This window comes from Pavona decussata, unplaced genomic scaffold, assembly GCF_977016875.1.
Source record: "Pavona decussata unplaced genomic scaffold, jaPavDecu1.1 SCAFFOLD_140, whole genome shotgun sequence".
Lineage (NCBI taxonomy): Eukaryota > Metazoa > Cnidaria > Anthozoa > Scleractinia > Agariciidae > Pavona > Pavona decussata.
In genome coordinates, this window is record NW_028145553.1 from 2,547,935 (window position 1) to 2,563,075 (window position 15,141).

General features: G+C 39.7%; 1 protein-coding gene across 4 annotated transcripts; it reads left to right on the forward strand.

Moving 5' to 3' along the window:
• Nucleotides 1-941: 941 nt before the first annotated feature.
• On the forward strand, nt 942-11,666 carry LOC146467010 (E3 ubiquitin-protein ligase TRIM45-like). 4 transcript variants are annotated; one of them, XM_085126528.1, is made up of 2 exons: nt 942-1,305; nt 8,709-11,666. In XM_085126528.1, exon 2 carries the CDS (start codon nt 8,809-8,811, stop codon nt 10,972-10,974), a length of 2,166 nt encoding a protein of 721 aa, XP_084982654.1. In that variant the 5' UTR covers nt 942-1,305; nt 8,709-8,808; the 3' UTR covers nt 10,975-11,666. The 4 variants fall into 4 exon arrangements, with proteins under 4 accessions (XP_084982654.1, XP_084982652.1, XP_084982655.1 ...); XM_085126526.1 differs by lacking the exon at nt 942-1,305 and adding an exon at nt 6,544-6,744; XM_085126529.1 differs by lacking the exon at nt 942-1,305 and adding an exon at nt 7,382-7,446.
• The last annotated feature ends 3,475 nt before the right edge of the window (nt 11,667-15,141 follow it).

Genomic DNA, 15,141 nt, shown 5'->3' on the forward strand with positions numbered 1-15,141 from the left:
ATGTTAACAACTCCACGGCTAGTGGAACCCCCCAAAAAATTGGGGTCACCAAGCATTTTTCAGAGACAATAAAAGGGCACTGCTACATAGATTTTTCTTCTGTTTTAGTCAAAACTGCTCAAATATTTGACAAAATAACTTTTCTCCAACGTCAAATGGGTGTTGGGGCACCGAAAAGAAAATACAAAGTTATTTCTCCTGGAGAGAACAAGCCAGATTCAGTCAGATTTTTTTGCAGCGATTTCTCCAAAATACACAGGAAGAACTTGAAAAAATTAGCCAAGTTATTCTGATCGACATACATTTTTCAATTCATTTTAATTCTGGCCACCCCCACCAAAAGATAATTAACATTAGTTTCTGTATCGAGCATTTGAACGTTCATACAAATATGTTTTTTGGCTACTCAAAGAAACACTAAAAATGGGTGATATCGTCCCTATAACTAAAAATAATTCTAAAAGAATTCAAAATACACAACAGTATATGTTTTCCCCCAAAATTCAGCAAATTGAAACTTAGCTATTTCTAAAAAGTGTGTTGTTACCCCTTATTTTCTTTTTGGATTCCAAAAACGCTCCCTCAGATCTGCTTTTCCCGCATAGTCATCTTCTGTGCAACAATATATCATATACCATCACATTTATTTCAAACACCTTTCTTTTAGCAGGCGCAGTCCTTAAAAAAGCCGTATTTCTCGGACCATCCCGAGATGTACAAAATATACGCGGAGTGGCAAAGAGAGGCCCCATCCTTAAAATAGGAAAGCGTGCCGGATAGCACTGAGTGCTTCCTAAACTTGAAAATATCAAACCAAGAGAAATTTTTTTTTGATGCCACAGAAAATTGTGAAATTTGATCTAAAGGATGAAGCTTAACGTTTCCATCCACAGATGACTTCACGGCAAAATAAACAGTGGTCGCATCCAAGCCTATCACATTAACCTGTACTTGGCTGACTTGCCTAGTTCCTGTACGGTTTTCTTCCAGACTCTCGCGGTTAACTCGTTTCGGTGACACGTGACCCGAAACGGACAGAACGAGGCCTAGGAACTAGGAAAAGACTGCTTCAGGCAAGGGCTAATATCAGAAAGCGAATTGTGAAAATTAAACGCGCGTACGCGCAAGAACTAAGAAGAGAAAACCGAGAAGCTAAGACTGGTGTTTGTATCAATTCTACTGTTTCGTTGACCGCATTGAATTGTTAATTATTCTAACAAGGTCCAAGGCACTAGAAATTGATGTAAGCGCACAGTGTGTTTACCCAGTTCCAGCCGTGAGGTCGCAGCCACTACCATAGGGACGGTAAGTGCTCAATAGACTGTTCTATTGAAAATGGACCGATTTCTCAGCTTTAATTAAGGGACTTGTAAATGTAAGAACAACTTTGTACACCTATTTTGAAGCTTTCGTACCAATCTTACAACACAACATGAAAGTGGTCTTTACTGTTTGTCACCAGTCTATGAATGCATGATTACTGTTTAGGATTTTATTCACAAACTCGAAAGTCGGAACAACGAGACACGACTCTGAGATTGGCTCAAGCAGGAAGGAGGGCAAGTTCTATCTATGTTCATTTCAGTTCACTTGCTCTTTCAGTCAGCTAGCAGGTGTTCTAGCTGATATGATGCCTGCTTTAAATTGTTTACCTGCTTACGAATCCCTTATTTCGCGAGGTCTTCTTTTTAAAATGACGTTTAAGTCTTTTCAAGGAAAAAAATGTATGATTATTCAGAAGGAAAACATGCATGTTACATTAAAATGAGTTTTTATTACCATGCTTGATGCCTGGCGATAGTAAGCTCACCTGGTGTATTTTGCTGTGTTTTAATGGCTTCTTGGAGCTCCCGAAAGCCCACGTTTTGAGCAGTCTATCTCTCAGCGGCTGGTCCAGTGCAGCATAAGTTGTACTACAAATTAATATTCTGCACGTGGATCAGCCGCTTAGAGACAAATCGCTCAAAAGGACTCTCAGAAGCTCCGAGAAACTCTCACAACACAGCAAAACACACCAGGTGAGCTTGTTTTACGAGACTGTGTTGTAATTTAGGTAGGTTTTCGAGGGAATATTGTTCTGTAATTTTCGATCAAATTTTTACGCCATACAAACTCCTACGCTTCAAATGGTCACCTGTAAAATGTACAGTAAAATGTTCAGTGCTATTCTTTCTTGCGTGAATCCCACGTTCAACGTTTTATTTGTCCCCTGTCCGTCGTGTTGTTTTCGCAATTAAACTAGACACCCAAATGAGTGGATTTTGTTTTGTCTTGGATTAACGTTGAGTGTAAATTAATGAGCCTTATCGTACATGAAAGACTCGGAAAAAAACAACGCCGATGAAAATTTGCATAGAGATTGTCTTTAACAAAGTGTCAATATCTTTCTTGTTTTTATAAATAAAATTCACAGAAGTCAAAATATTGAACCTGCAGTGCTTATTTCACATGCGAAATGGTTCACTTCCTTTACGTTGTTTTCTTATATAGCACGCAAACGCTCTGACACAAAATTGCAGGGTTTTAAATTTAATTACCCCGCTCAGTCAAAACAAGCTAAAAGCTCTGATTAAAATTTACATTTTAACTCCAGTTTGTGAATAAAATCGGTAGATTCGTTCATGCAAACAAAAAGCCACTGAACAGTTAACTTCCTTGCGTCGCTGATGAGTTTTCCCCGCAGTATTTCACAGTTTATGTAATAGTAACTGGTGTCATTTTATAGTTTTAAAAAATCGTAAACGGGGTAGGTGTTGAATTGAATGCGTGTTATTTCAGACCTCGGTGAAGTTTGACATGTCGTATTGAAATATTGATGACTTTTTAAAAGCGACCACTTCTATAAAAAGTTGACGTTATTTTTTGAACTTCACTGGCAATTCGACTCGAGAGGTATTTGCTCAAGAAGGGTGTTTTGTGTCTAAGCATGCAGGAAAGGCGAGAGAAAAATGCCCAGAATTATGGAAGTTTCTCCTTTAATTTTGAATTTATTTGAAACATCTAGGAGGGATAGCTGAATTACGCACTTAGCATCGGTCTTGCTAACATAGATAAATCGTGTCATATATCAGTTGTATCACCTGGGCTTGTGACATAAAGGTGACCAAATTAGACTACTTGTCTGCTCTCTACCTTTGATATGCAAAACTGCATAAGTACAGGGCCGTACGTAGGATTTTTTGTCTGAGGAGGCAAACTCCGCACACCCCTCATAGGACAGACAGGGTTTCTAGTTAGACGTTTTTGTTTTCACCCCTACACACATACACAGAGAGTTGCCTCTAAGACTTTTAAAGGAGGTTTTTGCTAAAAAGCGGCCCGCGGTCCACCTCAAAGCGGTCCACTTCGCAGTTCATGGCCCCACGGTCCGCGGTCCAGTTCATATTTTTTGTAAGTAATTCATTAAATAACATTATTTTGGTTTATTGAGTACACAATTTTTAAAAAGGTTTTGTGACTATCAGCTTTTGCTTCGGCGAATGAGGTCACATTACAAGTCCCCACTGAAGATTAAAACCAGACCCCAAAAAGTCAAACTGCCCAGGACGTAATCCCATGTTGGCAATATACAACTATTTAAAACTACTAAACGCCGAATTCATAAGATAATTTCATTAGATAAAAGTTTCAAGTCTGTTGAAACTTACGTCGTTTGAGAACGAATGTCCACTATGTTGACAAAATTCTGGGTCATCCGCGTACGAACATTTATATGTACGGGCGTACATATATAGGATCAAACGTTTTCCTCTGAGGAAAAAGCAACAGCTACAAGCTGCAGAGGATTAAAATGATTGAAATTACAAACGAATCGAGTCTCACCATTGTCCACCGACAAGTCGGTCGAACACACTCACATGCCGAAGCTCAGCTGACCAAAAATCTGGAAATACTATAAATAAAACACTTAGCTTCTTTTTACTACTTTTTTGTGTTAGAAAAGGAAGGGTCACACCCGGGTCGTCGAATTCCCAAGCGGAACTTTACCACTAGACTACCGACGACTGACTACCGAAATTAGCAATTTTTGGGCTAGATATCCTTACCCCAAATAAATAGGCTAACTGCAAGCTATCTGACCTAAATTAGGCTAAAGTAGTTATCCATTATCTTGAAGTGGGTGTAAAAAGAATTGCCTGGGCCGTGAACTGAGGTGAGGTGGGCCGCGGGCCGTGGGGCCATTAACTGGGAAGTGGGCCGCGGGCCGCCGGGCCGTGGGCTTTGAGGTGGACCGCGGGTCGCCTTTTGGAACACACTGGTGCTTGGTCTTAAATTGTCATGATTTATTATGGCGTAAACACCTTGTTTAGCTGGAACTAAACATTGCAATTCTGTTGAGTGCAAGAGTAGATTACAGCGCCTACAAAATCGAGCTGCACGTATAATTGTCAGACGAGATAGCACCAGCGAAGCTCTCAAGACACTAGGATGGCCTAACTTAGAAACCAACAGGAAAAGGAACAAATCTATCTTAGTCTTCAAATGTCTTAATGATTTAGTGCCCCAGTATCTTTCTGATTATTTTAATAGAAACCACAGTTTCCATAGTTACAATACACGTCGGCGTGAAGACATTCATCCTTCAAGACCCAAACTTAGCCTCGGGAAGAGAACTTTTAGATACTCCGGAGCGATTTTATTTAATTGGTTACCTGAAACATACAAACGGGCAGCGTACTTGGAGGCTTTTAAGCGACTAATGATGAAACACGATTTTGCATAGATTTTTTTCTTGGTGTGCAAATGTTTTTATTTATTTTTTCTATCCTATGATATTTTAACCCAAAAGTGTTTGAGTCATATGTATTGTAATTTTTTTCTCATACCATAATAATAATTATTTTAGGTGTATACAGGGCCCCTCAGGATAACAGCCCCGTAGCTGATTGGGCCACCCTGTCTAAATAAAGTTCACTTACCTACTTACTTACTATTGCCACATCTCAATAAGAAAGACAGTTAAAACTATCACGCACTTAAATGAGCCAAATCAAACCCAGCTGAATGCCCTATGTGGCATCAAAAACACCATCGTTGAACTCACAGATTAAGAGGACATTAAAACTCATCAGGCACAAATGACCTGTGATGTTAAACATACGATGGTTAAATCCAAGGCTCTATCAAATCCTCCAAACCCGCTACAAATACTTGAGAGTAGCGCAGGCCTTTAATTAACGACCAATTAAAAAAATCATTATTTTCATAAGAAAACTCGTACTGGCTTTTACCTCGAAAGATTTTCCAAAATAATTATTTGGAATTCACATTGAAGGAAGATTTTTTCAGTCAAATTAGTTGATTTTCGTGTGATTGCAGCGCAGTATAGCTACAAGAAATAGCTCAGCAAACTCAAACACTATGTTAGAAAAAAAAAGAGAGAGAAAGTTTTGCTGGCGGGGGCAGCTGCCCCCTCTGCCCCCGCGCTATGTACGGCCCTGAAGTACTTTATTCAAATTGAAGCATGTTCTTATTCGGTTACCCTGACGTTACCGAGAGGTATTTTTGCGCTGTTTATGACTATGCGGGAAATGCAAATGTTAAGGACCATGCCTACTAATAAAGAAGTATCTTTGTGTGATTTATGACTATGTGAAGAAAGCAGATCACAGCAAGGTTTATTGAAATCCAAAAAGAAAATTGGGGGTAACCACGCATTTTTAAGAGATAGTTAGGCAACAATTATTGTAAAAAAAAAAACTAATAATAAATAAAAAAAAAACAGTAAAATACAAAGCAAAGTATGACATTTTTTTCAAATTGAAGCTTTTGTATTCCTGAAAAATGCATGGTTACCCGTAATTTAATTTTTGGATACCAAGAGCACTTGCTAAGTATTGTTTTCTCCGTATAGTTTTAAACTGCGCAAAAATAGTCCGATATTAGTAGGCACCACCCATGGGAAACCCCCTATCACCCCTATCAGTAATAATGATTCTAGTAAAAGAATTTAAAATACACAACAGTATATGCTTTCCCCAAAAATTCAGCAAATTGAAGCTTAGTTATTTCTGAAAAGTTCGTGGTTACCCCTTATTTTCTTTTTGGATTCCAAAAACTCTCCTTCAGATCTGCTTTTCCCGCATAGTCATCTGCGCAACAACACCTTTCTATTAGCAGGCACGTGCACCGTCCTTAAGAAAGCCGTATTTCTCGGAGATGCACAGAACATACGCGGAGTGGCAAAAAGAGGCACAGTCCTTAACAGGAAAGCGTGATGGCACTCAGTGCTTACTAAACTTGAAAATATAAAACCAAGAGAAATTTTCTTTGGATGCCACTGAAAAACGTAAAATTTGATCCAAAGGATGAAGCTTAATATGACTTCACGGCAAAATAAACAGTGGCTGTGGTCGTATTCAAGCCTTTCACATTAACCTGCACTTGCCTGACTTGCCTAGTCCCTGTACCGTTTTCTTCCAGACTCTCGTCGTCAATTCGTCTCGGTAACCTTTCGGTGACACGTGACCCGAAACGGACAGAAAGAGGCCTAGGAACTAGGAACATGAAAACTGCTTCAGGCAAGGGCTAAAATCAGAAAGCGAACTCTGAAAATTCAACGCGCGTCACGCAGGAACTGAGAAGTGAAAACCGAGAAGCTATAAAAGGTGTTTGTATCAATTCTATTGTTTCGTTGATCGCATTGAATTGTTAATTATTCTAAAAAGGTTCAAGGCACTAGAAATTGATGTAAACGCACAGTGTGTTTAGCCAGTTTATGTCGCAGCCATTACCATAGGGATGGTGAGTGCTCAATAGACTGTTCTATTGAAAATGGGCCGATTTCTCAGCTTTAATTAAAGGACTTGTAATGTAAGAACCACTTTGCATACCTCTTTTGAAGCTTTCGTACTAATCGTACAAAACAGCATGAAAGCGGTCTTTACTGTTTGTCACCAGTCTATGAATGCATGATTACTGTTTAGGATTTCATTCACAATCTCGAAAGTCGGAACAACGAGACACGACTCTGAGATTGGCTCAAGCAGGAAGGAGGGCAAGTTCTATCTATGTTCATTTCAGTTCACTTGCTCTTTCAGTCAGCTAGCAGGTGTTCTAGCTGATATGATGCCTGCTTTAAATTGTTTACCTGCTTACGAATCCCTTATTTCGCGAGGTCTTCTTTTTAAAATGACGTTTAAGTCTTTTCAAGGAAAAAAATGTATGATTATTCAGAAGGAAAACATGCATGTTACATTTAAATGAGTTTTTATTACAATGCTTGATGCCTGGCGATAATAAGCTCAACTGGTGTATTTTGCTGTGTTTTAATGGCTTCTTGGAGCTCCCGAAAGCCCACATTTTTGAGCAGTCTATCTCTCAGCGGCTGGTCCAGTGCAGCATAAGTTGTACTACAAATTAATATTCTGCTCGTGGATCAGCCGCTTAGAGACAAATCGCTCAAAAGGACTTTCAGGAGCTCCAAGGAACTTCAAAACACACCAAGTGAGCTTTCTTTTGAGACTGTGTTGTAATTTAGGTAGGTTTTCGAGGGAATATTGTTGCGTAATTTGCGATCAAATTTTTACGCCATGCAACCTCCTACGCTTCAAATGGTCACCTGTAAAATGTACAGTAAAATGTTCAGTACTATTCTTTCTTGCGTGAATCCCACGTTCAACGTTTTATTTGTCCCCTGTCCGTTGTGTTGTTTTCGCAATTAAACTAGACACCCAAATAAGTGGATTTTGTTTTGTCTTGGATTAACGTTGAGTGTAAATTAATGAGCCTTATCGTACATGAAAGACTCGGATAAAAACAACGCCGATGAAAATTTGCATAGAGATTGTCTTTAACAAAGTGTCAATATAATTTTCTTGTTTTTATAAATAAAATTCACAGAAGTCAAAATATTGAGCCTGCAGTGCTTATTTCACATGCGAAATGGTTCACTTCCTTTACGTTGTTTTCTCAGATAGCACGCAAACGTTCTGACAGGAAATTGCAGAGTTTTAAATTTAATTTCCCCGCTCAGTCAAAACAAGCTAAAAGCTCTGATTAAAATTTACATTTTAACTCTAGTTTGTGAATAAAATCGGTAGATTCGTCCATGCAAACAAAAAGCCACTGAACAGTTAACTTCCTTGCGTCGCTGATGAGTTTTCCCCGCAGTATTTCACAGTTTATGTAGTAGTAACTGGTGTCATTTTATAGTTTTAAAAAATCGTAAATGGGGTAGGTGTTGAATTGAATGCGTGTTATTTCAGACCTGGGTGAAGTTTGACACGTCGTATTGAAATATTGACGACTTTTTAAAAGCGACCACTTCTATAAAAAGTTGACGTTATTTTTTGAACTTCACTGGCAATTCGACTCGAGAGATATTTGCTCAAGAAGGGTGTTTTGTGTCTAAGCATGCAGGAAAGGCGAGAGAAAAATGCCCAGAATTATGGAAGTTTCTCCTTTAATTTTGAATTTATTTGAAACATCTAGGAGGGATAGCTGAATTACGCACTTAGCATCGGTCTTACTAACATAGATAAATCGTTTCATATATCAGTTGTATCACCTGGGCTTGTGACATAAAGGTGACCAAATTAGACTACTTGTCTGCTCTCTACCTTTGATATGCAAAACCGCATAAGTACTTTATTCAAATTGAAGCATTCGCGCTAAACGCTCAATAATTACGGTATAATATTTACATACATTGTATCGCTTAAAATGGCCACCACTGCGACACTAAGTGATTTTCTCTTTAATCTCAGAGGCAAGTTCACTTGTTACCACTGCAAGGGGTATTTCAACAATCCCAAAACACTACCATGTCTTCACAGTTTCTGCAGTGGCTGTCTTCGACGCCTAGAAATGGAAAACCTTGGAGCAGAACGACCCAAGTGCCCGTTATGTAAAGATATAATCGATCTGCCTGAAGGTGTAAATATTGAGAGCCTCCCATCACCGCTGCACCTTAGTCGGTTGCAAGAGATGATCAGGATACGAAATAACACGCCTGAATTCGCTTGCGGAAGCTGCGATCGCAAGTCGTCCGCAGTCTCTTACTGCTTTGATTGTAAATGCCTTGTTTGTGTGAGTTGTGTCGAGGTACACGCGAGGATTAAGGCGATGAAAGTTCACCGCATTGCTGACTTAAAAGACTTTTCGGCGAAGGATCTCCCCACGTTGATCCAAGCGCCAATGTCCTGTGGCCAAGAAGGGCACAAGACAGAATCGTTGGACTTCTTTTGCAAGGATTGCGAGAGGCAGGTCTGCGAGAAATGTGCTAATAACTCGCATAGAGGGCATAATGTAACCGCGATCATTGAAGCGAGCAAAGAGAGCAAGAAGCGTATTCTACATGCCATGGATAGTTTGCAAGACAGGATATTGTCATGCCGTGAAGAGATCAAGCGCGTCGATCAGAGTTACAAAACTGTGGAACGGAGAGTCATCACTGCACGCCAAGAGGTGCTGAAAAAAATTGAAGATCTGATCAGTTTTCTGAGGAGACACGGCGACAAAATGCTTGCAGAGCTGGAGGGTATTTACAAAGATCAACAGCTTTCCATAATTAAACAGCGAAAGGAGCTCGAGCTACACTTAAGTCAAATGCAGCAGACGCACGAGTACGCCAAAGATGTCTTGAAGAGGGACATCGGTGGAGAGATTTTGGATATGGAGCGACCGGTGAAAAGGCGCTTTCAGCAGCTCATTTCTACGAAGCCCAAGACAACGCCACGCTCACAGAAGAGCATCAATGTCGATTACATTCCCGATCAAAATGTTCTGAGAACCCTTGAACAATCCGAGCTCGGAAGAATCTTCGTGAGCTACACCGATCCCGCGAATTCGACAGCCGAGGGAGAGCACATGACGCAACGTCTCACCGGAACTGGAGAACGAATCCAATTCACGATTCACACGAAAGATTCCGACCACAGTCCGAGTTACTCCGAGAACGACCGCGTCACGGTTCGTATCCAGTCAAAACAAGGTACAACGATTCCGACCAGAATCGAAGACAAGAAAGACGGAAGTTATGTCGTGAGTTACACACCGTTAAAGACGGGTATTTACCACATAGACGCCAGAGTTCGTGGAGAGCAAATCAAGGGGAATCCTTTTACAGTCCACGTGACCACAAGGGCCGAGTACCTAAAAGCTAGTCGGGTGAGCCTTGAAAACGCCGCCAAACCTCAAGAATACAAACCACTCATGTCAGTTGGTCAGACCCCTGGCCAAGACAGGCTGCAACTCAAACGGCCTTGTGGTATCGCAGTAAGCTCCTCGGGTGAGGTTGTCGTTGCTGACTCGTGGAATCGTCGGATTTTGCTCTTCAATCAGCGCGGCAAATATGTCACGCAATTAGAAGGAAGCTATGACATGACAAACCCAGTGGGCGTCGATTTTGACTCCGAGGGTAATATCGTGGTGTCTGACAGCGACAATCCGATGATTCACGTGATCGATCGATGTGGCGTGACCATCAAGACGTTTGGTACTGAGGTGCTCGATTGCCCATGGGGTGTTTGCGTGTCACCTGAAGGCAAAATACTAGTGTGTGACTGGGGGAGCGCGTCCGTGAAAGAATTCTCACAGCAAGGAAAGTTGATCAAAGAGTTTAGCAGTCGGTGGGCAGCCAAACCTTACTACATCATTCACCACAATGGAAAATACTTCGTCACATTCGATACTCACTGTGTTGAAGTGTTCAGCAGTGATGGAGAATTCATGTATAAGATTGGCGAAAAGGGCTCTGGCGAAGGACAGTTGAGGGACCCAAGAGGCATGACTGTTGACAGTAAAGACAATCTCGTTGTCTGCGATAGCGGAAATCACCGGCTTCATATGTTTACGATAGATGGAAGAGCATTTGCTGTCGGAACTCAAGGCAAACAGTCTGGTCAGTTTGACAAGCCACAAGATGTTGTTGTGTCTGCCGATGGAAAACTGTTTGTGACTGATTACAACAATAATCGTGTACAGGTACTTCAAAAGAATGCCAGTACACTTTCATTAAAACCTTCCGAATAGGAGTTCCACGAACAAATCAAGAATTACAGTCTTTCGTGTTTGACGAAATCAATACTGTAACGGAAACCGCCATCTCATCATCGCTATTGAAACTCTGTGTTCGAAATTACAGAAAATTGTTAATTGGGTGCAAAATTTCCAATTTGTTGCGTCCTTTATATTCAAGTTATTGGAAAAATAATATTTTGGAATTTTGAAAGCAGATAGAAAAATTAATAGATATATGTCTGACGTATAATAAATTGTCTTAAGCAGTTACAGTATGTGGAATCTATAGTACTGAATTTACAAGAAGATAACACTTTCACAAGTCTTGAATTTAAAAGAGATGAAAGCCTTTGTTCTTTAAGTTGACACTTCTGTGTTATTTTCTGGCGAATTGACTTGTTTAGTTACAAAATTAAAAGGAACCAATTTCAATCATGTCCATCATAACGAGATGCCATTGTAATAGGAGCTGTGCTCGCCAAACGACATTAGCTTATTTTCAGCAGACTTTAAAGAGGCACTGTAACGGAGATTTCGCAGTATTTTAGTCAAAGCTACTCAAAAATTTAACATAGAACCTTTTTTCTAACATGAAATTGTTCGTAGAGCACCGGTAGGAAAATACTAACTGATTTGTCCGATGAAATACAAATTGTAAATCAGGTTTTAGCAATTTCCCCAAAATAAACGCGAAAAACTTGAAATAGTTGGCCAGTTTTTTTAAGTTGTAATCCACTTCCATCCAAGCCATCCGCAGCAAAAGATAACAAATACTAGCTAATGTATACTCGTACGGTAATTGTTAACCATAGTGAACCACTATTTTAACATTTCCATGAATACAAATATATTTTTCGCTATTCTAAAGCACGCTAAATATCGGCGACACTGCTCCTTTAAAAAACAAATAACTTTAAGAACAAATAACTGGAGTATTCTCAGACAGACATCACAGATGGCGACCGACCAAGCAATTTTTAAAAGAACCTATGATTGAAACGTCCATATAAACGTCACGAAATATACTGGCCTGTACTTTAGTAGTGCCACCAACTTCTCTTTTCGAGGGTTTCGCGAGTTTGATACTGTATGGAGAATGTAGGACTGCCTGGTTACAATAAAAGTTCTTCTCGGTATATGCCGTCTTTTGCTTTGAACAAAGTAAAAGGAGCAGATGTGTTGAGAAGAATGGTGTCATTCCGTAAAAAAATTGTGTAAAATATTTATATAACAAATAACGTGAGAATGGAATTAAAGACGGTGCCTCCTTTTGCTACTGCGCATGCGTTCTGTACATCTCGGGATGGTCTGCGAACCTCGAATTTCTTTAGGGCGGTGCACACTAATTCAAACAAAAAAAGATTAGGGGTAGCCAGGAATTTTTTTTAGAGATGATTAAGCCTCAGTTTGAAAAACAAAAAAAGAAAGAATGCCATATATTGTTATGTATTTTTTAAGCTTTATAGAATTATTGTTGTTAAATTATCTCCTCAAAATGATCTTACACAACAAGAACGTATGCTTTTATTTAAGAGGTGAATCTCCTAAAAACCGCCGAACAGTTTGCAGATTTTTTCTTCATTAACTGCCGTTCGAGCAGCTTTTTGATTGAGTGTCATAAAACCAAAACCAGACTAATGTAATTACTCTGACCAATCGCAAAAGACGTAAACAGTCCAATAAACCAATCAGTGTCAAGCGTGGGAAAAGGCGTGCAGCCATTTCACAGTTGGCTTCCCAGTGGTTGATCTAGCTAATGGCGCGTACAGCCCCTCTTCTTAATTTCTGTTTAAATTTCGTTTTAAATTAGTCAGATCTGTACGTTTTCATACATTTTCAAGTGGCAATGTCACAAATCTTTTAAATTAAACTTACCAAGAACACTGAAAACAAGTTACGTAAACTTTAAGATGGCCATTCAGTTTTACCTCAAAATGGGTCCGTCTCTTGCATAAATTAAAGCAGGAAAGGGAAAGTGAATTTTTGTTTTCTATTTCTACTATCAATACGAAAGCTGTCTGCCTAATCGGAACCCTATGTGCAATGGCTTTATTATATTGCAATAAGTTTATTATATTAGTTTATCATATAACAAACAGCGGCTTCTTAGTAGTCGGTTTTCAGCTCATATCGATATCCTCCAGGCCCGGTTTGTTTGAAAGCCGATCGATTAACGCTAATCCCCGATTAAAAGTTAACCGAGGTTTTGATCTTGCGCGTTTAGAAATGTTTTAATCAGCTAATTTGAAGGTAAATATAAAGAAAAGTGTAAGTTTAAACTGAGGGAAAAAATTTGTCTTGATTGATTAGTAATTTAACTGGAGTCACGTTCACGTTAACCAGGATTAGCTTAATCGGGCTTTGAACAACCGCCGGGCCCAGGTCATGGAAATAAGATGGTGAAATATATTTCTTTTAACTGATGGTTTCTTCTGGTGCAAACTTATAGCATTTTTCCCTTATACATGAATGTCTATGCATAAAATTATGAAAAATTATTCCTCACAGTCGCCACGAACACTGAGCTCATGAACAACTGGGCGTCACGGAGTTCATTGAGTGTGAGCTCATGAAGGCCTGGATCTTTAGGAATAATTGTCAAGGAGATCTGGGGACATGGAGTCCCAGAAACATTGTGATCATTAACCACCTTTATCTGTATAAGTAAACAACCAAAAACTGCTACATTAGCCGGTCCATGGCCACTTCGCAGCTAAGTCGAAGCCGAGGGAAAAGGACCGCTGCAGACCACTAGTACATACATCCAAGACGTTCACCTCGTTGAAAGATGCAATCTGATACTCAGACTCCTCAGACTCTTTGGCCAGCAATTAGTTGCCAGGAGAGACTCTAGGGAGTTCAAAAAAATAAGTTTTTTTATTTAACAGCTTGCTTTGCCTACTGCAGAAATCCCGCGGTAATAAAATTCAGTTCCCCAGAGTCTCTCCTGGCGACCAACCTCTGCCCAAAAAGCCTGAGATACGAGAAAATTCTGAAAGGGGGAGGAGGCGCCAAATGGTTTGGTTTTTTAACCTTTTTGGTCTGAAAGTCTGAAAACGGGAATGGATTGAAGAAACCAGAAGTGAACATGGGTATTAATTTTAGAGGCCTGATGTCAAAAGAGTTATCTAAAAATTACATATTTGGTCAGAAATAGGGTTAGGGTTTGAAGGTTATCTTGCCACGAATTCGAAAAAATAGCCCCTTTCCCAATTACTCTCACTTTTGACGTACACACTGCACAATCTACTGAGACTCTCGCGTGAAAACCCTTTACTATTTCACTTAAGCTAATAACTTTCCTATTGACAAAGGAAGCTACCTCGGTTTATTTCCAATTCAGCCGATACTTATGGATCGAATGCAACTAATCCATAGAGCAACAAATCGCATATACAATAGCGTGGCGGTAGGGTTGGTGTACCATAACATAAATAGCTTGATAAGAAACTTTTGTTGATGGTGCACCAACATGGCGGCGATGACGTGACGTGTACACCGTCTGCTTTGCGTTGTAAGTGGAATTTTAAGTTAATTAACAAAAAAGGAAAAACGCAGAATACAGTATACTGAATATACTATAAACGTCAGCTCAAAGAAGGTATGTACATCCACTGAAAAAAAAAAACCAGTCAGGATCATTAATTAACTCTTTCTATTCTATTTAGCTACTTTGAGACTTACTACTAATTATCTGTTGCAAACGTTAGCATAAATATACCATAGTTAAAAATCTGATGACACCAAAAGATGTCATACATGACAACAGCGAGTCCAAACCTTCGCTTATTGGTGAAGTGCGTGGTCTAGAACGCTCGACTTACTTTTCTTTTTAGAAACGAAATGCTGTAAACTGCCACTTACAAGCCCTGGGCTTGTACAACTTCGTAAGGGGTTTTAGATGGGCTTGTAAACGGAGGGACTCATATCTGGAATAATAAAAAAAACGTTTCGAAACGAGCTATGGCAGTGTTGATCGAAATACGTTTTTCATTTGCTGGTTTTTAATTAAGCTCTAAAACGTCAACATTTGGAACAAAATTAAAACTAACAACACGAACGAAAATAGAGAGGGGCTTATATCCAGGGGGAAGGGGGGCGCTTATAATGGATTTGTTTTGTGGTTTGCAAGTAGATGTGCCTATAACAGGGAGGCTAATATAAGCGCCAGTTTACGGT

What these genes read in the sequence shown, in the direction of transcription:
- LOC146467010 (XM_085126525.1), top strand. Translation starts at nt 8,665, where the DNA reads ATGGCCACCACTGCGACACTAAGTGATTTTCTCTTTAATCTCAGAGGC.